The following is a 27,116-nucleotide window of genomic DNA, read 5'->3' on the forward strand; positions in this document are numbered from 1 at the left end:
TTCTCGACTCCTATAACTGCCATCTGGTTTCTGTACAAATTGTAAATAGCCTTTCGCTCCCTGTCTTTTACCCCTGCCACCTTTAGAATTTGAAAGAGAATATTCTAGTCAACATTGTCAAAAGCTTTCTCTAAGTCTACAAATGCTAGAAACGTAGATTTGCCTTTCCTTAATCTTTCTTCTAAGATAAGTCGTAAGGTCAGTATTGCCTTACGTGTTCCACTATTTCTACGGAATCCAAACTGACCTTCCCCGAGGTCGACTTCTACTAGGTTTTCCATTCGTGTGTAAAGAATTCGTGTTAGTATTTTGCAGCTATGGCTTATTAAATTGATTGTTCGGTAATTTTCACATCTGTCAACACCTGCGTTCTATGGGATTGGAATTATTATATTCTTCTTGAAGTCTGAGGGTATTTCGCCTGTTTCATACATCTTGCTCACTAGATGGTAGAGTTTTGTCAGGACTGGTTCTCCCGAGGCCGTCAGTAGTTCCAATGGAATGTTGTCCACTCCGAGGGCCTTGTTTCGACTCAGGTCTTTCAGTGCTCTGTCAAACTCTTCACGCAGTATCGTATCTCCCATTTGATCTTCATCTACATCCTCTTCCATTTCCATATAGTTCAATAATTGTAGCCGCCAGGCTAGCCGAGAGCGCTAATGCGCTGTTTCCTGGACTCGGGTAGGCGCGCTGGCCCCACATCGAAACCTCCTGACCGATTAATGGCGAGGGCCGGTGTGCCGGCCAACCTGGATGTGGTTTTTAGGCAGTTGTCCACATCCCTATTGGTGAATACCGGGCTGGTCCCCACGTCCCGCCTCAGTTACACGACTCGCAGACTTTTGAAACACGTTCGCACTATTTCATGATTTTCACTAGACAGCTGGGATACACTGATTCTGTCCTGGGGGGTAGGGGGTGGCGGCAAGAAGGGCATCCAGCGACCCCTTCAAATTAACGGCGCCGAATCCGGTTGTAGCCATGCCGAGCCTGCGCTAATTGCGGGACAAGGCGTAAGCACAAGAAGTAGATGGTTCAATAATTGTTACCTTGTACATGCCATTGATTCAATTCTACCATTCTGTTCATTATTCCTTTCGAGCAACTCCAGTTTCCTCAGTGTTATCTTTCAAAGTCAGAGACGAGCGCTCTGGCTGTGACTCGTTCTGATGATGCACAACCAAAGACTCGGATCAAGATAAGAGACAAGTGCGAGACAACGCTCATTGCTTCCTGATGCACAAAAAATACTCATTATCCCTCGTTGCACTTTATGCAGCTAGACACCTTAATTGCATTAGAATACTAATGTAAGACGTCTCTCGTTCCCCTGTATATTCTAACGCACAGACATTCTATTACTCGTTGCTACTTCTAATGACGAACTATATTGTGTTTATTCTTACGAACAGGCAGAAGATTCAAGGTAATGACTGTGGCTGGCCACTTATCGGGAGATCAGTTGCCTCCCTCGAATGTTTACATTACATCTACACAGATACTCCTCAAGCCACCGCCCGGTGCGTGGCGAAGAGTACCCTGTACCACTACTTATCGTTTCCCCTCCTGTTCCCCAAACAAATAGAAAGAGAGAAAAACGACTGTCTATGTGCCTCTGTGTGACCCCTAATCTCTCGTATCATATCTTCGTGGTTCTTACGCGCGATGTATGTTGGCGGCCGTACAATCGTTCGGCAGTCAGCTTCAAACGCCGCGTCTCTAAATTTTCTCAATAGTCTTCCTCGAAAAGTACGTCGCCTTCCTTCCAGGGTCCGCAGCTCGTGGTCTTGCCTCCCGCGCACGGGGTCGCTGGTTAAATTCCCGGCGGGGTTCGGGATTTTCTCTGCCTCGAGATGACTGGGTGTTGTGTTGTTTTCATCATCATGATTCACCCCCATTACGGTCGGAGGAAGACAATGGCAAGCCACCTTCGCTACGACCTTGCCTAGTCGGCGGTGCGCGTCTCCCGCATCGTTCCCTACACTCCACGGAGTATGGGACCTCATCATCATCATCTCTTCCAGGGATTCCCATTTTAATTCCTGAACCACATCTGTAACGCCTACTTGATGTTCGAACCTACCGGTAACAAATCTAGCAGTCCGCCTCTGAAATGGTTCAATGTATTCCTTCAATCCGATCTCGTACGGGTCCCAAACACTCGAGCAGTACTCAAGAATAGGTCGCACCAGCGTCCTATATGCGGTGCCCTTTACAAATGAACCACTCTTTCCTAAAAGTCTCCCAGTAAACAGAAGTCGATCGCCCGCCTTCGCCGGCCTGAGTGGACGAGCGGTTCTAGGCGCTACAGTCTGGAACCGCGCGACCGCTACGGTCGCAGGTTCGAATCCTGCCTCGGGCATGGATGTGTGTGATGTCCTTAGGTTAGTTAGGTTTAAGTAGGTCTAAGTCTAGGGGACTGATGACCTAAGATGTTAAGTGCCATAGTGCTTAGAGCCATTTAAACCATTTTTGAACGTTATGCACAGATATTTAAACGACTTGATTGTCAAGCAGGACACTGCTAATGCTGTATCCGAATATTACGGGTTTCGTTTTGCTACTCATCGGCATTAAGTTACACGTTTCCATATTTGGTCCAGTTGCCATCTTCACACCAATTGGAAATTCTGTCTCAGTCACTCAACTTCGATACTTTACCGTAAACCGCGGCATCATAAACAAACAACGGCAGATTGTTCTTCACCCTGTCCCCCAAATCATTTACGTATATACAGAAAAACAGCGGTACTGTCACACTTCCCTGGGGCACTAACGACGATGCCCTTGTCTCTGGCAGGCCGCTGCGACCGAGCGTTTCTAGGCGCTTCAGTCCGGGACCGCGAGACTGCTACGGTCACAGGTTCGAATCCTGCCTCAGGCATGGGTGTGTGTGATGTCCTTAGTTAGTCTTTCTAAGTTATAGGGGACTGCTCAGAGCCATCTGAACCATTTGAACTGGTCTCTCTGATGAACACTTGCCGTCGAGGACAACACACTGGGTCGTATATATCTGTGGACGTATGGCATATGGTCGTAGTTTCGTTAACAGCCTGCAGTGGGGCACCGTGTCAAATGCTTTCCGGAAATGTGGATACATGGAATCTCCCTTTTGCCCTTCATCCATAGTTCTCAGTATGTCATGTGAGAAAAGGTCAAGCTGAGTTTAACAAGAGCGATGCTTTCTAGAACCATGCTGTTTCGTGAACACAAGCTTCTTAGTCTCAAGAAAGTATATTGTATTCGAACTGAGAATACGTTCAAGGATTCTGCAGCAAATAGAAGTCAGAGATGTCGGTCTAAAATTTTGCGGGTCCGTTGTTTTCCTTTCTTATGTACTGCAGTCACCTGCGCCTTTTTATAGTCGCTTGGGACTTTTTACTGGGCGAAAGATTCACGATAAGTGCAAGGGAAGTATGGGGCCAATGAAGTAGAGTACTCTTTCTAAAAACGGAATGGGGTTCCATGCGGACCAGGTGATCTACTTGTTTTGAAATCTTTCAGTTGTTTCTCTACTCCGGGTAGGCTTATTTCTATGTCTGTGTTTACAGTCTTCTTGTATTTGGATGCAGCACCATCGCACCGTAGCTCTATAGTGATGGCTACCAATATCTCGCAGCTCCCAGTGACCCTTACTGTGACTTCTGTAACTGTCTCCGACTGAACATTTACAAACCGTTTTTTCAGGTTCTTGGGTTTTTTTTGTCTAGCTGTGTTGCTTTCCCAAGCTGTTACTGAAAGTGTGTTTAATGGTCTAAAACTTTCTAGAAGTTGCTCGAACCTCCTCGAATAGTCTGGAAACGCCCCATATGGGCTAGCACTTCCTTGTTTTGGCTGCTGTTACGTATGGGTCTGTTACGCCGGGACATTGCTAGTGGCCGTCCCACACTCTCTTTAAAGAGTCTCCCCGCAGTGCCGTATGATTGTTCCCCTGCCTGGATTACTTCTCTTCAAGTGGACTCTCGCAATATTCCACTGGTCCGTTTATCTCAGCCAGAGTTAGTAGTATCGTTGGTGTGTGTCGTTACGTGTTGACGTGAACGCTTAAGTTTAGTTACCTTATTCGTTTGTTTCGTTTATGAATGCTAACCATTGAAGGACGTGTGTTTTTAGTCGGACAATTGTTTAAAGCTGGCGATAAAATACACAGTTTCAGTTCGTCAGACATTTAATTCAGTTTTCCCGGAGACAACCCTCCCACATCGTGATACTGTGCGAGATCTGACTAACAAATTTCGAAGTACGGGTTCAGTGAAAGATGCACCGAGAAGCGTTTTGTCTGATGATAAGCTACTCGATATTTCCGATAGTCCGAACAAGTCAGTAAAAAAACTCGCCCAGGAAATCGATGTTAGTGTCGGAACGGCCCACACAGCTGCAAGGAAAAAATTAGAACTTTTCCCACACAAAGTGACAGTCGTGCAAGAATTGAAAAATAACTGCTCATGGCAAGAGACTGCATCATTGTCAATGGTGCAAAAATTTCGTTCAACAAAATGGAAAGGGTATTCTTAATGAAAGGTGTTTCACCGATGAGGCGTGGTTTCATTTATCCGGGTGCACGAACTCTCAAAATTCTCGTATGTAGAGTACTGCAAATCCATTGTGTATTCATGAGGAACCACTTCATTCTGTGACAATAGGAGTTTGGATTGCAATTTCTAGACGTCGGATTGTGGGTCCCATATTTTTCAACGAAACAGTAAACGCACACCGATACTGCAGTGATATTCTGTACCCATTCAAAGGAGAACTTGTGTTAAGTGAAATACTGGTTATTTTCAACAAAATGGTGCAACCGCGCATACAGGTTGCGTTTCAGTGTCACTGTTTGCTGACGTTTTTGGTGATCGCATAATTTCACAGGACTTTGCCCTCCACGATCGCCTGACCTAACGCCACCTGACTTTTTCTTCTGGGGTGCAGCGAAAGCAACTGTCCATAAAAACCGTCCAAAATCCATCGATGAATTGAAAAGTGCAATATCCACTTTCGCTGCTTCTGTTACAGTAGAAATGTTACAGCTTGTGTTTGAAAACATGATTAGACGAATTGAATTGTGTATTCAACAACAGGGTAGACACTTTCAACATTTAATGTAAAGATTTGTAAGTAAAACTGAATATTCAATAAATTAATAACTTGTATTTCACTGAGTTTCATTTCGGTATACTCACTGCGGCATACGTCACGCGCGGCTAACAATCTTACGGCACTGCGGAGAGACTTTTTGAATACCGTGTTGTAACAGCTACGTTTGCCCTACTTTTTGACCGGATCTCACCCGACACTATGCCTGTGATTGGTGCTAAACGCTATTACTTAATCGCATTGCCCTTCTTTCCATAGTGTCCAAGAAACTTCTTACATTTATAAAATTTGGCACCCATGTCACCTCTTACAATAAAAACTTGATACATGTCATTAATAGACTTTGACAGCCGTGACAGTGTGCCACCAAGAGACTGGCATGTCACGACTCACGAGCTACTTTTGATTGACGAACTCTGGCACTGAACTGCAGCAGCGCACGACGACACATGTCTCTCTGTTGTACAGACTCAGTGTGAGTCTGTGCAGTACTGGGTGAGATCCGTTGCTACTACAAGAAAGGAAGAAAGATGTAAGAATTTAGAATCCTTTCGACACTGCGATCATTAGGGACGGAGCACAAGCTCTGGTTATGAAAGGATGGGGAAGGAAATCGGCCTTGACATTTTCAAAAGAAACATCACAGGATTTGCGTGGAGAAAACTTGGGAAATAACGGAAAATCTAAATCTGTCTGGTAGGACGGGGATATAAACCGCCATCCTCTGTTGTTACTGTCACATATGGCAGTTTTTCATATTTAAATTTCGCACCCTGTGCGCCACAAATCACCTCCACTTCTACTACACTGTACACGCAGAACAAGTAATATTTCATAGCTTTCTATTCTTCCTCGTGTTACAGCAATGTACAACAGATTGTCTAAGAATTATGTGGTATAATTTTGGATGATATCTTTGGTGACAGAACAAGTAATATTTCATAGCTTTCTATTCTTCCTCGTGTTACAGCAATGTACAACAGATTGTCAAAGAATTATGTGGTATAATTTTGGATGATATCTTTGGTGACACTTTTGTGAAGCATTGTTTATCATGTCCTTATACATTTGGATGCCCATTTGCATGACCAAAAGGTGAAGTTTAAGCAATACATGGATTTGGTACTGTCGCCTGACAGGTTCAATCTTGTGTCTACCACCACAGAACCTGTTAGTGGGCATTGTGATGCAAGCAATGGTCACTGAGTGTACTGTCCAAATGCCTATCAGATAAGGTGCTCAATGCTGCGGGTGGATTTGGTGATTATCTTCTTGTTGGTGTTGGTGCTGTGGGCCAAACTGCTAATCAGGCTGCTTTGTTGGGTAATGTCAGTGATTTGTTGTGTTTAGTCAACAGACACCATGTGTGGAACTGGAGACAGGAGTGTAGTCGTACTTTGCACCGATTTCCTGATAATACTGGCTGTAATCACCACGATGTTCAGTGTCCATTCAGCAAACGTGCCGCAAAAAATGGCTCTGAACACTATGGGACTTAACATCTGAGGTCATCAGTCCCCTAGAACTTAGAACTACTTAAACCTAACTAACCTAAGGACATCACACACATCCATGCCCGAGGCAGGATTCGAACCTGCGACCGTAGCGGTCGCGCAGTTCCAGACTGAAGCGCCTAGAACCACTCGGCCACCGCGGCCGGCTCGTGGTGCATGGTTCCAAGGATATAGGAATACTGATCGTATGCTACTCGAGTTCTTGGAGGACGTAATGCTACTGGTAATGCCCATACTGTTTACTGTTCAGTTACTAAACATGGTGTTTGGAACCATAGCCAGCAGTCCTGAATAAACTCATCTCAGTCCTTGTGCCAATTGGCAACATCTGGGTGAGATGTAATAGTCTTGATTACGCGCAATTTTTTACTATAAAGTCACCAAATGTGGATTGCTACCCCAAAGATAGGCGTACCGTTCGTGTTGCTATCAGTGTTGAGGGCTCATGCCAACTTCTTGTAGGATGATATTGTGCTGAAAATGCTCTAGTTTGTTTTCTGTACAAACAGTATTAAGCATGGTTTGCCCGCATCTCGTGGTCGTGCGGTAGCGTTCTAGCTTCCCACACCCGGGTTCCCGGGTTCGATTCTCAGCGGGGTCAGGGATTTTCTCTGCCTCGTGATGGCTGGGTGCTCTGTGCTGTCCTTAGCTTAGTTAGGTTGAAGTAGTTCTAAGTTCTAGGGGACTGATGACCATAGATATTAAGTCCCATAGTGCTCAGAGCCAAGCATGGTTTGCAGAGCCGGTGGGGAGGAATGGTTCTCGTTGCTAATGCCACAAGCCAACTTGTTGGTGTAAGTGAATCTGTTCGAAATGTACAGTCTCCAAACTTGGTGCCTGGAGCCTATGGTAGGACATCCGGCCGTATTACTGCCAGGACTTGATGTCGCTCGTGAACTTCCTGGAGAAGACGAAGCACATAGTGTCCATGATGTCTGATGTCCAGTCAGTGAACAAGACGTGTCATGATGCCGCAGGTGGGCGCAGTGATCGTGTTCCTGTCGCTGCTGGTTCCGCGCGCCGACTTCCTGGTGGAGGTGGTGCTGCAGGGCACCTTCGTGGTGTGCCTGTACAAGTTCTTCTGCTTGCTGGTGGCGTACGGCGGCGGTGAGGAGGAGCTGACCCTCAAGCTGCGTCCAGCCGCCTTCCAGCCAATCACGGGGCCCTGCTGCTGCTGTCCGTGCTGCCGTCTCTGCTGCTCGCCGCTAGAGGTCTCCAAGTGAGTACCACCTCAATCTCAACGTAGGACTCATACCTTGCCTCAGACCGTAACAGGTGTTTCTAGTGTCGCGTTGAATCTTGAAGCGTCCAGTTAGTGCTGGGAATAATATAATCTATGAAATTTGGTCCACGTAGGACAGAGATAAATTGATGCCCCTTTCCTGATCGAACACGCCTTCTATCTTATATCCCAAGCCTTCAAACCGGCTATCATAGTGCGAGGCCATTTCTCTGTCAAATGTGGTCCTCAAGCAGAGAGTGCTCCACCAGGAGCATCTCTAGAGGAATACACAGTACGCTCATCAATTTTTATGTCCTTTTTTCGTCCTCAATACCCCACAGTCATTAGTAAAGAGTCCGCCTCCAGTAGCTAAGTGATTATGTGAACAGCAAAAAAAAAAAAAAAAAAAAAAAAAAAAAAAAAAAAAAAAAAAAAAGGAAAGCGCTCTAAGACGCTGCAGGCATGGACTGTGTGGCTAATCCCAGTAAAAAAAAAAAAAAAGTGGTCAGCGCTACAGAATGCCAATCCTAAGGGCCAGGGTTCGATTCTCGGCTGGTTTGGTGATTTTCTCAATTCAGGGACTGGGTATTGTGTTGTCCTAATGATCATCATTTCATCCCCATCGACGTGCAAGTCGCCGAAGTGGCGTCAGTTAGAAAGACTTGCACATGACGAACGGTCTACCCGATGGGAGATCCTAGTCATATGACATTTACATTTTTATTTGTAAAGAGTCCTCTTGAAGAGCTGTGAAAATACTACAGAATAAACCGACTTTAACCAAGCCCACCAGACACACAAGTCTGTGCTTTCCATCTGGGAAATAGTGAAACCACCTACAAGACAGAATGGTCAGGTGTGAAATTGGAACAGTGTGAGACTCCAAAATACCTTGCAATAACACTTGACAGATCTCTAACGTTCAAAAAACACTCCATGAATTTCAAATCAAAAGTCTCCACCAGGAACAACCTACTGAGAAAACTGGTCGGATCACAGTGGGGCAATCAAGCTGAAACCATCCGAACTTCTGCAATGGCAATATGCTACTCCGCTGCAGGGTACGTCTCTCCTGTCTTGTATAAGTCAACACATGCCAGACAAGTGGATATTGCCGTAAACGACACATGCAGAATTATACTCCAGTTGAATGGCTCTACCACCTTGCAAGAAACGTACCATCTCCTGTTCGAAAAGAAACAGCAGAAAACAGAGAAAGAACGAAACTGGAGCATGAGAAATTCACCCCATCCATGGACAACAACCCTACCCACAACGACTAAAATCAAGGAAAAGTTTCCTTTGAGCATGGGGGAAACTAACAACCTACAATATTATCTCTGGAGCTAGGCAGACGCGCGTATACGAAGCTCTCGCTAAGTTAAGTGTTTAATATTGAAATAAGAGGAGCTACTTTAGTTAATATTACATTTTAGACTAGTGTATATTCTTCCTCTCTAGGCTATCTATTGCTGGTTTCACTTTTATGACCGTATTTAGATTGAAAAGGAAGTATTTCGAAAAGGCCGGTAGTCGTTAGTTCTGTTTACGTTTTTTTAGGCTTAAATTTCGCGTGAGTGTAGATTTTCGTTTTTGGCTAGAGTTATCTCTTCAAAGTCAAATTAAATCGTGTCGGTCATACACAGCTTAGGTAGTTAAAAATTTCGGAAGTAAGTTTAAAAGTTTGTTTACATTAGTGTTTATTTACGGATTAGCAGGCTACAGGATACTTATTCGATGGTTTTGTGTTAAGTTTGTCTATCAAACTATGTCTGAAAAAAAGTGGTGGCTGCCGTAGAAATTTGAAAGACGGGGTGTTCTGTGTAGGCTGTAAGTTATGGTTTCACTGGGGGCGAATGTAGCGGCGAGGAAACGAGGGTAGAAAATGAGGCTCTTCCATGGCGGTGTAGGTTACGTAGAAAGGACAGAAAAATCGCTGTACAGGAGGCAAAAAATTGTGTCGTTAAGGCTGAATTAGAAAACGACCTTGGAATTATGGAGGTTAAAGGTGGAAAAAGAGACTGGGAACTGGGAAAAGGTGGCAAGAAAAAGGTGACAAAGGGAAACATGTGAAAAAAACTCTAGAAATTCAATTAGTAAATCAATTTGGAGAGGGGCCTCATCCAGATGTAGTTGAAAGTAGGGTGAAGCAGAATATTAGCTTAAAGAAAAGAGACAGGTAGGGATCAAACCAGGATAAGAAAAGAATAGGAAAATTCTATTTATAGGCAGCAGTCATGGGAGGGGTGTGGGCTAGCAGCTTCAGGAGAAATTAAGTGCAGGGTACCAGGTCACTAGTTTTGTGAAACAAAGTGCTAGCCTTAGCCAGGTGACAGAAATCTTAGGTCAGCTATGCAGCAAAGAGAGAAAAGGGAAACACTTGAAAAAAGTCCAGATCGGGTAATTATAGTTTGGGGAGCAGGACACAGTCTGGCTATGAATGCAAGATACAGTATTAGGTGTGACCTGGATAAAATAGAAGCAGAAACTGAGCTCACAAATGTGGGGTTTGTCGAGGTCTTTCAGCGCCATGATCAGCCCTGGGTAAACATTCCTGTAAGGCATGTTAACACTGAGCTGAACAGGATGCTCCTGACACCGGCAAGGTCTCACATTCAGTGTTGTCCCAGTAAATGCTATTGGTAGGTGGGTATACCTTACACATGGCCTGCACCTGAATAGGATGGGCAAAAATAAGTTAGCTTCTCTATTAGCAGAAACTGTAAGGGGGTCCACAGCCATACAAGAGGTGATCCCTGTGGTTAATGGGTCTAGGCAGACAGGTTTTTTTAGGTTAAAGTCAAAGTACAGACATATGACAATCAAGATAAATAGAACAAAAGAAACTTCATGTACAGTAAATAGGGGAAAAGCTAAGGGCAGTATAAACTTACTTCATCAAAATATCAGGGGAATAAAAAAGAAAGTTGATGAGTTATTACTGTGTTTAGATGATCTAAAAAAATAAGAATGAGATTGATATACTCTGTCTAAACACTACGTAACTGTGGGCATGGATAGTGTCAGATCTAGGACGGATAATGGAGGAGTTGCCATTTTCATAAAACAAGGGTATGAATGCAAAACTGTAGAAGTAAGCAAAATTTGTCTTCATCAGAACATTGAGCTTTGTGCATGTGAACTTCAGCTAGATAATGTAGTACTGATATTAGCAACAGCGTACAGGTCCCCATCAGCAGACTGGGAGCTGTTCATAAAAAGTTTGACCCCTATTATGCTGTCTGTCAGACAAAATGAAGAAGTTATTAATCTGTGGTGATTTCAGTGTAAAATTTCTAAGTAATTCTGAAAGGAAAAGTGAACTAGAAGTGTTGTTAACAGCATATATCTTAGAATCAGTGATCAGTATCCCTACATGTATAGCTGAGGACAATAGCACGCTAATAGATTTGTACAGAACACATGCTTTCTGGTGGTAAATGGATTGCCAGAACATGACACACAACTGATTAATTTACAAAACCTAACAGGCTGTACTGGTCGGAAACCATTAAGTAAAAGTGTGTGGTCGCTCAACCAGGTATCTGTAGAGCATCCCTTTTTGAACATTGCTTCCCAAAGAAAATTACTAAATGTAACACCGCACACTTTTCTAGGAAACCTTGGATTACTACAGGTATTAAAGTGTCTTCAGAAAGGAAAAGAAAACTGTATGAGACAGCAAGAACTAGTAAATATCTAGAAGTAGTTTTACACTATAAAATTATTGTAACATACTGCGAAAAGTTTTAAGGAAATCAATGTATGTTAGAGAAGAAATTAACAACTCTGTCAATAAAATAAAATTACTGGAATGTTGTTAGGAAGGAGATAGGGAAAGTAACCACTGAGGTATGTAGTATTGCTATTAAAGAGAACGAGACCATCCTAACCAACAGTACACAAGTAGCTAATGTATTTAACAACCATTTCTTAAGTGTAGGAGAAAAATTGGTGAGAACAGTTCAAAAGAAAAAAACCAGGCAGTACATGGAAGGCACTGTTTTGAAAAATTTAGTCAGATTAACTTTCACCTACCAACCTGTTGTGAAATAAGTAAAATTGTTAAATCTATGTAAAATAAACGTTCTGTTGGAGTAGATGACATCTCTAATAAGATATTAAAACAATGTGGAGCAATTACAGCTGATGTTCTGAGTCACATATGTAATACATCACTAACTCAAGGTATTTTCCCTGGCAGGTTAAAATATGCCATTGTCAGGTATCTCTACAAAAAGGGGGATACTGCAGATGTCAATAATTATCGTCCAGTATCCTTGCTTAGAGCATTTTCAAAACTCTTCGAGAAAGTAATGTACTCAAGAGTGACTGGCCATCTCAACAGTAATGGCATACTTAGTAAATCACAGTTTGGATTTCAAAAATGCTGTTCCACTGAGACAGCAATATACAATTTCGCTTTCCACATAATAGAGTCTTTAAATAGGAATTTTCTGTGACTTGTCCAAAGCATTTCATTGTGTGAACCATGACATTATGTTACAGAAATTACAATTCTATATCATAAATGGAATAGTGAATGCGTGGTTTAAGTCATACCTACAGTACATGCAGCAAAAAGTTTCCTTAAAATGTGTCAAGTGATTTAAATAAGTTTACCACTTAATCTAACTGGGGTGAAATTACATTAGGTGTTCCACAGGGTTCAATCATGGGTCCTCTTTGTTCTTAATATATGTGAACGACCTCCCCTCATATCTGAAACAGGAAGCTGAACTGATACTGCTTGCTGATGATACAAGCATCATTATTAATCCAGCAAAAGAAACTCCAATTGAAAATGATAGAAATAAGGTCTTTGAAAAAGTCATTAATTGGTTTTCTGCAAATGGGCTTGCTCTGAACTTTGAAAAAACACAGTACATTCAATTTTCTGCTGCAAAAAGTGCAGTTCGTTCAATAAATATATTAAATCACAGAAGTCAGTAGACAGGTTAGAGCATACTAAGTTTTTGGGTGTATATATAGGTGAGAATCTTAATTGGAAAATTCATATTTTGGGTCTTCCAAGGCGACTAGGTTCAGAAACTTTTGCAATTAGAATAACTGCCAATTTTGAGGATATAGAAATTAGTAAGCTAACATACTTTGCATACTTTCATTCTCTGATGTCATACAGAATAATATTTTGGGCTACCTCAACATTTAGACAAAAAGCATTCACTACTCAAAAGAAACTGGTTAGAATAATGTGTGGGGTTCATGATCGCACATCTTGTAGGCATCTTTTTAAAAGATTGGGAATTCTTACAACAGCCTCACAGAACATTTCCTCAGTAATGAAATTTGTTCTCAACAACATGGACCAGTTTAAAAACAACAGTGACCTTCATGATTATAATACCAGAAAAAAAGAAAGACGTACACTAGCGTTTACTCAACCTATGTTTGGCACAGAAAGAGGTAAAATATGGAGTTATAAAATTTTTCTACAAATTACCAGATGAAATAAAATGTCTGACAGACCATAGTAATAGCTTCAAAAATAAATTGAAATCATATCTCTTTGACAACTCCTTTTATACCATATATGAATTCTTGAATAAGAATAAATAAATCTATAAATATAGTATATACATTTTGTGCCATTAAGATTTAAGGGAATGGGGTAAAATAATATAAATATCAACCTTTAACTCTTTATCGTTATATATATATATATATATATATATATATATATATATATATATATATATATATATTTATATTTATATATTAAAAAATCTCGTTTCATATGTGCACTGCTTGTGCACTTGACACGTACCACATCATAACAGCCACCGTACCGTGCGATTGATCAATGGAACACGCAACCAACTAACTACTGATGACGAAAGCAGGCTGGAAGTATGGAGGGCTGAGATATCCCACGGTCCTGGTTGAGAAAGATTTCCAGAATCTTTACCCCTGGTCATCACGAGAATTGGCCAATGTGGAAGTCCTTGAATAGGTTGAGGTCAGGAGTGGGCAGATCACTGGTTACCGTGCCAAAATGGGGGTACATTGAAGAAAACAAAACCCAATGTCACTGTGGGGAAGAACAGTGTGTTCAACTTATGCTTCAGTGTCAACTGTGTCCAGCCACCTGCACAGAAGATGACCTCCACCAGGCGATGGAAACCACCCTGGAAGTGGCCAAATTTTGGTCAAAGACTATATGAACTGTGTAGATCTGTCAACAACTGTATAAACTGTGTTTTATGTGCGTTTCTCACACGAGAATAATAATGCTTCATAAGGCACAGGTACAATACTAAGTCACTATGCCTTCAGAGTGAGTTGTGCTGAACACATGGGAAATATCGCCGACGTTAAAGGACGTAATATTATGACACGAGTGAGTTCGAACAAAACAGAATGATAAGTCTGAAGCACACAGGTCTGCCTGCTCATACGAGCATGTAGCTGCAACTTTGATGCATGCGTGGAAAGAATCGCTCACAGTTACGAGCTAGTAGTCCAGAGCGTGGGGCTTTCGCCATGTTATCTGCCTATGTATAGCAGAGAGCACATTTCTGTACTGTTCTGTCTCGGCGCTGGAGTGCTACAGTTCTTGTGGACATGACGATGTCGACAGAGCAGTGGCGAAAGCTGCTGGCGAACTGCAGTGGGCGCACCAACGCTACGTATGTCGTAATGAATGGAAGAAATACGATATTTTAGGACTAACAGAGCTTCGGTCTGTGCTACTGTGTAGCATGTGCTGTGATAACAGCAATCTGACAGCCTGGATTTTTGATTAGCCTAGTGGATAAACACTGAGGTCGATGGGTTGTGTCGTCTTTGCGTACAACATCAGGGTATATATAGAGGGCTGGTAACACCCGACACATTACATCTTAACAAAATAATGTGAGGAATGTGGAAGCATTATTCAAAATATGTTGGGGATAGTACTTCCCTGGCCTGTGGACACCTGATGCGTTTGCTCTTACGAGGGAAACTCCACAACGCATCACCTTCAGATTTAGTGGGTAAGAGGACCCAGTGGACAGCCGATCAAAAACTGAACACAGATCAAACATGCGAAAAGGAAGAAGGTGTACTGAACTGTGAAAAAAGAAGCAAAATAGAAACAGTGAACGATCCAAACTCAAGATCTGCAGCATCGAGCTATTCGTAGGAGTCGCAGCGTCGTGGTTCTGTGGTATTGGCGTTGAACTGTGAAGTGGCTGATCCGTGTTTAAATCTCCCTCGTATCCCATTTTTTTCAAAAAAGGGATACGACGGAGGTTTAAACAAAGTCCACTGCAAGGACACAAAAATGAAAGTATCTGCTAGGAATAACATCATTAGGGAACTGACAAGTAACAATTGGGGCGCACAACCAGATATTCTTCGCACGTCTGCACTGTCCTTACGCTTCTCCGCTGCTGAGTATGCAGCACCCGTGTGGCAGAACTCCAACCATGCCAGACAAGTGGACATCGCCCTCAATGAAACACGACGCATTGTCAGTGGCTGCTTGCGGGCAACTACTATTAATAAAATACTGTATATCATCTCATGGGCACAGCACTTCCACATATTAGAAGAAGAACAGCAGCAGAAAAAGAGAAGCGGAAACAGGAGACAGATCCAAGACACCCCTTGTCCGAATGTGAATGCCAACATCCAAGATTAGGATCAAGAAAGAGTTTCCTCTGTTCAACAGAAGCACTCTGAACGTCACCTGCAAATCGTCGAATCCAGCTTTGGCGTAACTCACCGTCAGAGAGGTACTGGAACAACCCTAAAGAAGAGTTTGCTAAAGGCCCTCACCTCCCATATAAAATATGGAAAGTCCTCAACAGGCTGAGAACTGGTGTATCCCGATGCAACATCAATTTGAGGAAATGTGGTTTCTCTCCAGGAGATGAACTATGCGAATGTGGCGGACAGCAAGATCATCAGCACCTGCTCATCTGTAGAAACCTCCCAGCACCATGCCCGATAGACGATCTGGTTATCGCCAATGATACAGCAGTACAAGCAGCGGAATTTTGGATGTCATATGGAATTTAATCATGCACTTATATTCTTTGTAAATTTCTTGCTATCGTCTATATACAGGGTGTTTCAAAAATGACCGGTATATTTGAAACGGCAATACAAACTAAACGAGCAGCGATAGAAATACACCGTTTGTTGCAGTATGCTTCGGACAACTGTACATTTTCAGGCAGACAAACTTTCGAAATTGCAGTAGTTACAATTGTCAACAACAGATGGCGCTGCGGTCTGGGAAACTCTATAGTACGATATTTTCCACATATCCACCATGCGTATCAATAATATGGCGTAGTCTCTGAATGAAATTACCCGAAACCTGTGACAACGTGACTGGCGGAATGGCTTCACATGCAGATGAGATGTACTGCTTCAGCTGTTCAATTGTTTCTGGATTCTGGCGGTATACCTGGTCTTTCAAGTGTCCCCACAAAAAGAAGTCACAGGGGTTCATGTCTGGCGAATAGGGAGGCCAATCCACGCCGCCTCCTGTATGTTTCGGATAGCCCAAAGCAATCACACGATCATCGAAATATTCATTCAGGAAATTAGAGACGTCGGCCGTGCGATGTGGCCGGGCACCATCTTGCATAAACCACGAGGTCTTCGCAGTGTCGTCTAAGGCAGTTTGTACCGCCACAAATTCACGAAGAATGTCCAGATAGCGTGATGCAGTAATCGTTTCGGATCTGAAAAATGGGCCAATGATTCCTTTGGAAGAAATGGCGGCCCAGACCAGTACTTTTTGAGGATGCAGGGACGATGGGACTGCAACATGGGCTTTTCGGTTCCCCATATGCGCCAGTTCTGTTTATTGACGAAGCCGTCCAGGTAAAAATAAGCTTCGTCAGTAAACCAGCAGTCTGTCGTGCAGCAATGGTAGCGGCGCTGAGGGGTTGCCGCGTTTGAATTTTGTATGGACAGAGGTGTAAACTCTGGCGCATGAGACGATATGTGGACGTTGGCGTCATTTGGACCGCAGCTTCAACGCGGCGAACGGAAACCCGAGGCCGCTGTTGGATCACCTGCTGCACTAGCTGCGTGTTGCCCTCTGTGGTTGCCGTACGTGGTTGCCCTACCTTTCCAGCACGTTCATCCGTCACGTTCCCAGTCCGTTGAAATTTTTCAAACAGATCCTTTATTGTATCGCTTTTCGGTCCTTTGGTTACATTAAACCTCCGTTGAAAACTTCGTCTTGTTGCAACAACACTGTGTTGTAGGCGGTGGAATTCCAACACCAGAAAAATCCTCTGTTCTAAGGAATAAACCATGTTGTCCACAGCACACTTGCACGTTGTGAACAGCACACGCTTACAGCAGAAAGACGATGTACAGAATGGCGCTCCCACAGGCTGCGTTGTCTTCTATATCTTTCACATCACTTGCAGCGCCATCTGTTGTTGAAAATTGTAACTACTGTAATTTCGAAAGTTTGTCCGCCTGCAAATGTACTGTTGTCCCAAGCATATTGCAACAAACGGTGTATTTCTATCGCTGCTCGTTTAGTTTTTATTGCCTTTTCAAATATACCGGTCATTTTTGAAACACCCTGTATGTATGTTGTGTTCTGGACACGAGTAAATAAATAAATCCCATTTTTTTCACAAAATTATGAACTTTTCGTTCAGTCATTGGCGCGTCTGTTCACCTTCTGTAATCTTGGCAATTGTCATACTACACATTGGTTACAGAATATGAGTCGTGGTAAGATTAAATTACCCTCGCAGGTAAATATGATGAATAGTGAGAGCAGGAGAGGCGCTGCAAAGACCTCTTACATAGATGTCGACTACAAATAAACGCGTTTGAACTGTGTTACGACGGAGGAATTCAACAGTCAAAACATCCAAAACGGATCGCGAGAGGGATAATATGTGGTATATGAACAAATAGGAGGTACGTACGTACGTGTGGAAGTCCCTCGGTGTTATATCAAGACGTTACACCACGACATACACGCAAATCTGAATACTGCGTGCAGACATGTCAGTGACGGTCGGACCGTTCATAATTTTGTGAAAAAAATTGGGCACGAGGTAAATTTGAACAGGAATCTCTTCCTTCGGAGTCCGTGACCACATAAGCACGACGTCACAGCTAACAAAATTCGCTCAGTGCTGAACATCTCGGGCTTGGACCGTTCCCTGTTTCGGGTTTGCTTCTTTTTCACAGTTCAGTACACCTTCTTCCTGTTTTCACACTTGATCTGTATTCAGTTCTTGAAGGGCTAACCAATGGGCTATCTCATCACTAAATCTGAAGGGGTTGCGACGCGGAGTTTCCCTTGTTGGCATGCACTATGTGTTCAAAAGTATCCGGACACCTGGCTGACAATGACTTACAAGTTCGTGGTGCACACCATCTGTAATGCTGGAATTCAATAAAGTATTGGCCCACACTTAGTCTTGATGACAGCTTCCACTCTCAGAGGCATACGTTCAATCAGTTGCTGGAAGGTTTCTTTGGGAATGGCAGCTCTTTCTTCACGGAGCGCTGCACTGAGGAGAGGTATGGATGTCGGTCGGTGAGGCCTGGCAGAAAGTCGGCGTTCCAAAACATCCCAGAGGTGTACTATAGGATTCAAGTCAGGACTCTGTGCAAGCCAGTCCATTACGGGGATGTGATTCTCGCGTAACCATTCCGCCACAGGCCGTGCATTATGAACAGGTGCTCGATCGTGTTGAAAGATGCAGTCGCCATCCCCGAATTGCTCTTCAACAGTGCGAAGCAAGAAATTGCTTAAAACATCAGTCTAGGCCTATGCTGTGATAGTGCCAGGCAAAACAACAAGGCGTGCAAGCCCCGTCCATGAAAAACACGACCAAAGCATAACGCCACCGCTTCCGAATTTTACTGTTGGCACTAGACATGCTGGCAGATCACGTTCACCGGGCATTCACCATACCCACAGCCTGCCATCGGATAGCCGTATTGTGTACCGTGATTCGGCACTCCACACAACGTTTTTCCACTGTCCAATCGTCCAATGTTTACGCTCCTTGCACCAAGCGAGGCGTCGTTCGGCATTTCCCAGCGTGATGTGTGGCTTATAAGCAGCCGCTCGAGTATATTGCAGCTGCAAAGAGACCTGAAAACACCCCTCTGTCAAGAACGCATATATAATTCTTTAAATAATATTGCAAGAATACTGGTTTATTTATTTAGGAACGAACTGTTACTTATATTCGTAAGCTCTGTGAATATAACCGAATGTTTATAACGTTTCCTGTGCGTAAATGTTGTTATAATGCATCACATTGTTACAGGAAAGTGGCTATGTTGAGTCAAATCATGTGCATGGAGCTTGAGAACGATGTATTTTGGGTGGGTATGGTCTTAAGTCAAAGAGATCTGGACAGAGGCGGAACACTGCTGGAGTCGAGTGGAGACCAAGACATTTCGAGCGAAGAGCTCAACGGAGCGATTCTGCACACTTTATGTCGAGTATTGAAGAAAGCAGTTCTGCCTGTGAAACAGTGTGGCTGATAGATTCTGGGCGGTGAAGGGCCGCTACCGTACTTTAACTTCTCAAGGGCCGTTATACTTCGATAGGTCTGAATGTGCTCCAGCGTAGGACACTAACTGTTGCCGCATGACTTACGGAACTGGGAGTAGACAGAATATGAGATACTATTCTTCGTGTCGCGTGTGTTTAATTTATGAATTTTCGTGTTGAACTCAGAACTATTTTCAGCTGATGAATCTTCCACATCTTCGATCACGAGAAGGACTTAGTTTTCGACAGTCTTTGATGAATATTTGGTTTGGGAATTTTTCTACCATTCTCGTAATGCTCTCAACTTAACACTACTGCCTTCGATAACGGTACTACCTGTCTGTTATTTTAACTGAATATCATAGGAGGGCTTCCCATTTATCTGAGATGTCCCGTCATGAATAAGCATTATTCAGCTTAATCCTCCGCCGTCTTCATCAATTACAGGCGTTAGAACAGAACCTTTTTTTATTACAGTATACGATTATGTTCTATTTTATTTTTCTGTGTGTTAGGCAATGAATAGACTATCTGTCTGCAGGATCACAGCTACAGGTTATTATTTGCAGCGAATTAGCTGAGGTGAATGAAAGCAGACGTATGTGGGTCGGCCCTATGACTGCATCAAGCTTTTTGAACGGAGCCGTGCGTAACCCTAGTACCTAATGTACGAGTAACCGCAGGTAACGACGGAACTGGTTTGCTCGTATGCACTGCTGTTTGGTGAAGCAACTACTCAGTAATAGCCGTTAGGTATCATCGCAGTATCTTGCATGACAACCGCTGCTATCCCTACCGATTGAAATCAAATTGAGGCCACACTGAACGTCAGTTGCGACGTCGATGCGATGCACCGTTGTCCTACGCTCTGGAACGATTTGTTGTCGTTGCGCACATGCCATCTATTCCCGGACTCGTGTTCGTAGCACCTTCTGTCCTCCATTTCCAGTCTGGAATTCGTCCCTGCAGTTTGTCGGTTTCGTTAATGTTCATATTACTGATCAACAATGGCCACAAAACCACAAACCAAAAACGACCATGACTTGAAACAGACTTGATTGTGGATGGGGAGAGCAGCGATTATATCAGCCACTCAACGACAACCAGTGCCTCGCTAATACATTTATCAGTTTGGCCCGCTTTTATACTTAACCACATTGTAGAAGCACTACTTATACCCTCTGTTATGCCAGTCCCACCTGGATATCCCCCTCCCCCCCAAATTCTGTAATTATCTCCAGATCCTCGAGCGCCATGGACTCCGCCTCGCCTTCCCGTCCCCCACGACCTCATTCCTTTCCCCCATCTGCTCCTGTTCCTCGAACATATCCGCATACTCTACACCTCCCGCCGCCTTGATGTCGCTCACCCCCTGGCTGCTCCTCTCCTCTCCAAACCCCGCCCCCTGCCACGCCTTCACTGTTATGTCCCCTCTACCCTCCATCTCTGCACACTTCATCTCCTTTCCCAAGGTGGCTTCTGTCAACTGCCCCTCCCAGATGATGCCCTCTCTCCCTCAATTTATCCCTCCTATCAACTCTGATTCTCACCTTCCCCACCCTTCCTCTGTCCTTTTCCTGGGCTCCCTCTCTCCCCCTTCCATCCTGTTTTTTCTTTGCCTCCTCTAGTCCTTTTGCGTTTCCCTCCTCTGCCTTTTCCCATTCCCTTTCGCGTCTGCCCTGCCAGCCGCCCTTATGAGTCCTCTCCCTCTGACGGTTCCCACCCCCACTTTCGTTATTCCTCTTCATCCCCCCTTTTGTTTTCCCCTCATCTGTCCAGGTCCCTCCCCCCCCCCCCCCCCGTCCCCATCTGCCCTTAGCTGTGGTGTGTCATCTTCACGCGAGACTTTTTAGTGGAGTGTTTCCAGTGATTGTTAAGCATTGAGCGTCTTTTCCGAACTGCTGCGAACGGACATCATACTGTCGCTGGGTGTGATTTTCATATCTCTTCCTTACACAAACCAGACTGTCGCCGTGTTTTTTAATTGTCTGTGTACTATTTTACCTATCTGTTTCCTGTGTATTTTATTAGCATCGCCCACCCTTTGCTTTATGTTTTAACTTTTGACAATTTTCCGCCTTTTTACAGTTTACGTCACCGTTTCACGCCTTCTTTTATTGTTTCTTATCTTCTTATGTTTTAAAAAGTCTGTAGGCTGTAGAGCAGTGTAATCAGCTGCTGCCAGCCCGCCACCTTCGGGGGGAATCGAAATCAGATAAAGGAAAAAAAAGTACTACTTGATAGTAAGCGTAATGAATAACTTAGTACTAGGCAGCCCTAGATTTTTATAACTAGCCTCGGTATTAATAATAAACAGGTAGTATCAGACTTGCCTAAGGCGGAAAATGTAATCCCGTAATTGGTGATCATGGGCTATGGTCGCAGGTTCCAATCCTGCCTCGGGCATGGATGTATGTGATATCCTTAGGTTAGTTAGGTTTCAGTAGTTCTAAGTTCTAGGGGACTGATGACCTCAGAAGTTCCATAGTGCTCAGAGCCATTTGAACCAATTTTTAGAAGTATGGAGCTCAACATATTTGAGTGTGGCTCCGCCACTTTAATCTAAAGAACCCGAAAGCTGGCACTTTATTATGAGTAATCAAATGAACAACCGTAAATACAGGTACTAGAGCTGTTCGCCATAGCGAGCTAGCGCTGAGGACACACACCAAAGTCCAGGTACACCCTCAGGAGAGCCTCTTTGAAGCAACGGACAGCACAATGTCCTGCTTACAGATATTTTAACAAACTTCACCCACACACGCCAAAGGTTCTGACTTCAGTCTTGAAACATGAACACAACAGGTTAAATCACTCATCATTCGGCAAAAGGAGTGTCACAGGAAAATCACATCAGCAGCTGATGTGGGCGCAATGAACTATTCCTGCTCTCTCCACATGTTCTGTGATGTACTAACGGACTTAACAACTTACTACTCTTAATAGCTATAATTATTAGTCCGTAAATGCTGTAAATACAGATACAGTGTTGTTGAGTATGCTGTCTTGTCACCAGTCTGCACATATAACCATTACCCCCCTACACCCTATGTACATAAAACAGAATCTAAATATGTATATCCAAGATCTCCTCTGAAACATCTGGATCGATTTAAAACAAATTTGGCAAGTGAACTGTGTACTTTATGAGTATCAGCGCTTTGTGGTTGGTAAGTTCCTTGCTCAATTAGGAGGGGACATACGGCAAACACGTTTTTTTTCCAGCCACTAATGTGTAGGACGCCCTACACGACAACTGTGTTTTGTTGGAATATATGATTTGCGTGGCAGCTTATACATCAGGGGCAAGAAGTGGTTTTGCAACCCTGATAGGTAGGCTTCTCTGTACGATAGGTATGTTGTATTGAAGTAGTATTGTCCTGGCCTACCTGATCTAACTGCTGTGCATGGCTCGCCATATTCCACAACAAAAAAGAAAAAAAAGAGAAGATTTTTGAGCCAATAAGGCTTACTGGCACAATATGCATGTTGTGGGCTGCTTTATTGACCTGTTTTTCAGACGCTTCATATGGATATCGAATGAAGAAGTTTGACATGAATAGAAGAGGGTATGGACACAGAGGGAGAGTAGGAAGACTTGGATATGAAGAGGGGGAGGAGGAGATTGGTATGGTGAGTGTCAGGAGGAAATGGATAGCTACAGGTGGAATGTGGATGAATAAGGAGAGATGAGGTGGGAGATATGGATTAGGAGGGAGGAACAGGAGGGAATGTATCCTGAGAGGAGGCAAGATGAGATAGAAGACCTGATGGGGCAGGAGATTGGCAGATAGAGAATGAGAAGTAGTTGATTACACAGATGGAAATGATGTGTCTTGACATGATGTATTGGCATGTCAGACAGGACCCATGCCTGTGTATGGACATGGCTAAGCAGACAGAGTTGGGTAGGAAGTGATGGATAGTGAGAGAGGTGGGAGGATTTAGGAGGAGATAGACAGAGGGGGAAGAGGAGATGGCCAGAGGGAGAAGATAATATGGGTAATGGGCAGGTGGAGAAGAAAGAGGGGGAGTAGGATATAGAAGAAGAGAGGCTGTGGAGGATGTGGAGAAAGATATGGTCTGAGAGAGAGGTGAAAGAGAGGAGGAGGAGGAGAAGGAGGAGGAGCAGAAGGAGAGATAGGGAGAGTAGGGATGAGGAGATGGAAAGTTGGAAGTAAGAAGATGAGGTGCACAGTGAGATGGATGGAGGGAGGAAGATGTGGAAAGAGAGAGTGGGGAGGAGATGTGTGAAATATAGGTGTCAAGTACTTATGCAAGCAAAGCTGCAGGGAAAAAGCAAGTACATACACGCACATAACAATATTCTACAATATTTTCTACTAACCAGTTGGTCAATGCATTGGTAAAATAATCGTCATGCCCAACAGTTCTGTATCTGGTGGGAATGTTGCGAGTTCTCGGATATACTTGTGAAGTCATGCATTCATTATCATTTCTACCCTGATATAGTCCTCCTGTAGCCAACAACGTACTCAAGCAACGATTTTTCAGTTAAATGGGCAGCAGCGGAGACTAGTGTGATGAGTTTCCAAGTGGATGGGGATGGACACGGTAGAGATAACGTTGTAGGACTGTTGGCGAGTTTAAAGCGAGTATATAGATCCCACTTCTGATCTCTACCTGCCATCCCAAATTCTGGCACCTCAGTGCTAAGATACAGGGTCATACATAGCTGGGAAGAAGGATAGATGGTAGGGATGGACAATAACCTAAGGGTAGTGAACTCAGCAATGCAGCAATGTCACATCCCCTCACAAACATGCAGATACGGTGAGATCCTTCCACTCGCCAATGTTTAGTACACAGCCATCTGATGAATGTCTTCTTAATCCTACAAGAGGACCCTCCAGTAGGCGGTCGTGGCATGCAGGCACAGTTCCTCACATTTTAGTTGACCATTTCTCATTGTCAAACAAGAGAGCAGGGGCTCATTTACTTGCTATCTGTATTAGCTGACAGTGAGACGAATTTGGCACGAGTTTTAAGATTCTTTGAAGTGTTCTACTTGATCTCTGAAAATGAGGGCATGTAACTTGGAATCAAGGTGGCTGGTTCATCCATCTCTTTTTCGTATATTTTGCAAGCAATGTGCCTCTGTCTCATTGTTGGTGATTTTATCTTGTGTTATCCATGTTTAAAAATATTTTGGAGCATAAGATCAGATTTGCAGGATCTTAGAAATTGTAAAATAGTGTAAACATGTTTCTGTCCATGATTGAGGCTGGGAGGAAATGAGTGCAATTTTAAATAAGAATGTATTTTAGCATCTGTTCAAGTTTTATATCCAAATATTTGATCAAGCAAACGTCCACAACTGAGGAACATATTAATAAAATAAAAAAATAAAAAAAAACTGTTTCAGCTTCCAGTAATGTATTATTTATTGCGCAACCAGTTTCAAAGTCTGAAGGAATACTTTCAGGTGCCATAAAATAATTTTTTGATGGCATCTGATGATGGAGCTTTAGACTTTGAAACCGGTCGTGCAATGAAAACGAAATTACCGGCAACTGAAGCGGATTTTTTATTGTATTAAAATTTTACATGTTTTAACCACATCTGTCTGATTATTTTAGTGAGTAACCTCTTTACACAGACATGTGCGTGCGGACACACACACAGACACACACACACACACACACACACACACACACACACACACACACACACACACACATCTTCCCCTGAACCGTGGAGTGTATACTGTTATGGATATTATGGAGTTTTAATCTCTAAAGAAATTCAAAATAAACTTGAAAACACTCTGACATCATTTGGTGTGGTTTCTTAACACTGTCCAACATAAGCACAATAAAAGATTCGCACACTGGGGAAGGAACTAACACACTAAGTGAACATGACTCAGTTGGGATCAATATGTAAGGGACCTAAACTAACAACACATGACACTGCACGCCATAACACAGCCACAAACAATACAACAGGCAGTAACAATCATAAAACAAGAAAAGCGCAGACACAAACAGGGGCACTACATAAACTGTGGTTGTAGAGTCATGTAATAAATGCAATGCGTTTGTGGGTGGGGCCTGAATGGCAGCAATAATTAAAGCCTTTTTTAAATGGAGAGATCAAATTTGTTCTGAGAGAATTTGAAGAGAAGAGATCAGATGGGGAAGTAGAAAAGATGTTCAAAATACTTGTTAGAAGGCGATCAGATACCGCCCTAGTATTAAAAAAAAGTCCTAGGAAGTTCTGGTCTTACGTTAAATCAGTAAGTGGCTCGAAACAGCATATCCAGACACTCCAGGATGATGATGGCATTGAAACAGAGGATGACACGCGTAAAGCTGAAATACTAAACACCTTTTTCCAAAGCTGTTTCACAGCACAAACGAAAAAATGGCTGACATCGAAATAAGTGTCCAAGGAATAGAAAAGCAACTGGAATCACTCAACAGAGGAAAGTCCACTGGACCTGACGGGATACCAATTCGTTTCTACACAGAGTACGCGAAAGAACTTGCCCCCCTTCTAACAGCCGTGTACCGCAAGTCTCTAGAGGAACGGAAGGTTCCAAATGATTGGAAAATAGCACAGGTAGTCTCAGTCTTCAAGAAGGGTCGTCGAGCAGATGCGCAAAACTATAGACCTATATCTCTGACGTCGATCTATTGTAGAATTTTAGAACATGTTTTTTGCTCGAGTATCATGTCGTTTTTGGAAACCCAGAATCTACTCTGTAGGAATCAACATGGATTCCGGAAACAGCGATTGTGTGAGACTCAACTCGCTTTATTTGTTCGTGAGACCCAGAGAATATTAGATACAGGCTCCCAGGTAGATGCCATTTTCCTTGAATTTCGGAAGGCATTCGATACAGTTCCGCACTGTCGCCTGATAAAGTAACAGCCTACGGAATATCAGAGCAACTGTGTGGCTGGCTTGAAGAGTTTCTAGCAAACAGAACACAGCATGTTGTTCTCAATGGAGAGACTACAGACGTTAAAGTAACCTCTGCCGTGCCACAGGGGAGTGTTATGGGACCGTTGCTTTTCACAATATATATAAAGTGACCTAGTAGATGGTGTCGGAAGTTCCATGCGCCTTTTTGCGGATGATGCTGTAGTATACAGAGAAGTTGCAGCATCAGAAAATTGCAGCGAAATGCAGGAAGATCTGCAGCGGGTAGGCACTTGGTGCAGGGAGTGGCAACTGACCCTTAACATAGACAAATGTAATGTATTGCGAATACATAGAAAGAAGGATCCTTTATTGTATGATTATATGAAACCGGAACAAACACTGGTAGCAGTTACTTCTGTAAAATATCTGGGAGTATGCGTGCGGAACGATTTGAAGTGGAATGATCATATAAAATTAATTGTTGGTAAGGCGGGTAGGTTGAGATTCATTGGGAGAAAATGTAGTCCAACAACAAAGGAGGTGGCTTACAGAACACTCGTTCGACATGTACTTGAGTATTGCTCATCATTGTGGGAGCCGTACCAGGTCGGGTTGACGGAGGAGATAGAGAAGATGCAAAGAAGAGCGGCGCGTTTCGTCAAGGGTTATTTGGTAACCGTGATAGCGTTACAGAGATGTTTAGCAAACTCAAGTGGCAGACTCTGCAAGAGAGGCGCTCTGCATTGCGGTGTAGCTTGCTGTCCAGGTTTTGAGAGGGCGCGTTTCTGGATGAGGTATCGAATATATTGCTTCCCCCTACTTATACCTCCCGAGGAGATCACGAATGTAAAATTAGAGACATTCGAGCGCGCACGGAGGCTTTCCGGCA

General features: G+C 43.4%; 1 protein-coding gene across 2 annotated transcripts in view; it reads left to right on the forward strand.

Annotated features, from left to right (window-relative positions):
* Nucleotides 1-27,116, forward strand: part of LOC126291947 (organic solute transporter alpha-like protein) — a 150,363-nt gene that overhangs the window by 103,041 nt on the left and 20,206 nt on the right. For both annotated transcript variants that reach the window (XM_049985695.1, XM_049985696.1), the window contains exon 4: nt 7,583-7,824. In XM_049985695.1, coding sequence (XP_049841652.1) covers nt 7,583-7,824 — 242 coding nt within the window. The remainder of the gene's footprint in view (nt 1-7,582; nt 7,825-27,116) is intronic.

Source organism: Schistocerca gregaria, chromosome 9 (assembly GCF_023897955.1).
Source record: "Schistocerca gregaria isolate iqSchGreg1 chromosome 9, iqSchGreg1.2, whole genome shotgun sequence".
In the NCBI taxonomy this organism is placed as follows: domain Eukaryota; kingdom Metazoa; phylum Arthropoda; class Insecta; order Orthoptera; family Acrididae; genus Schistocerca; species Schistocerca gregaria.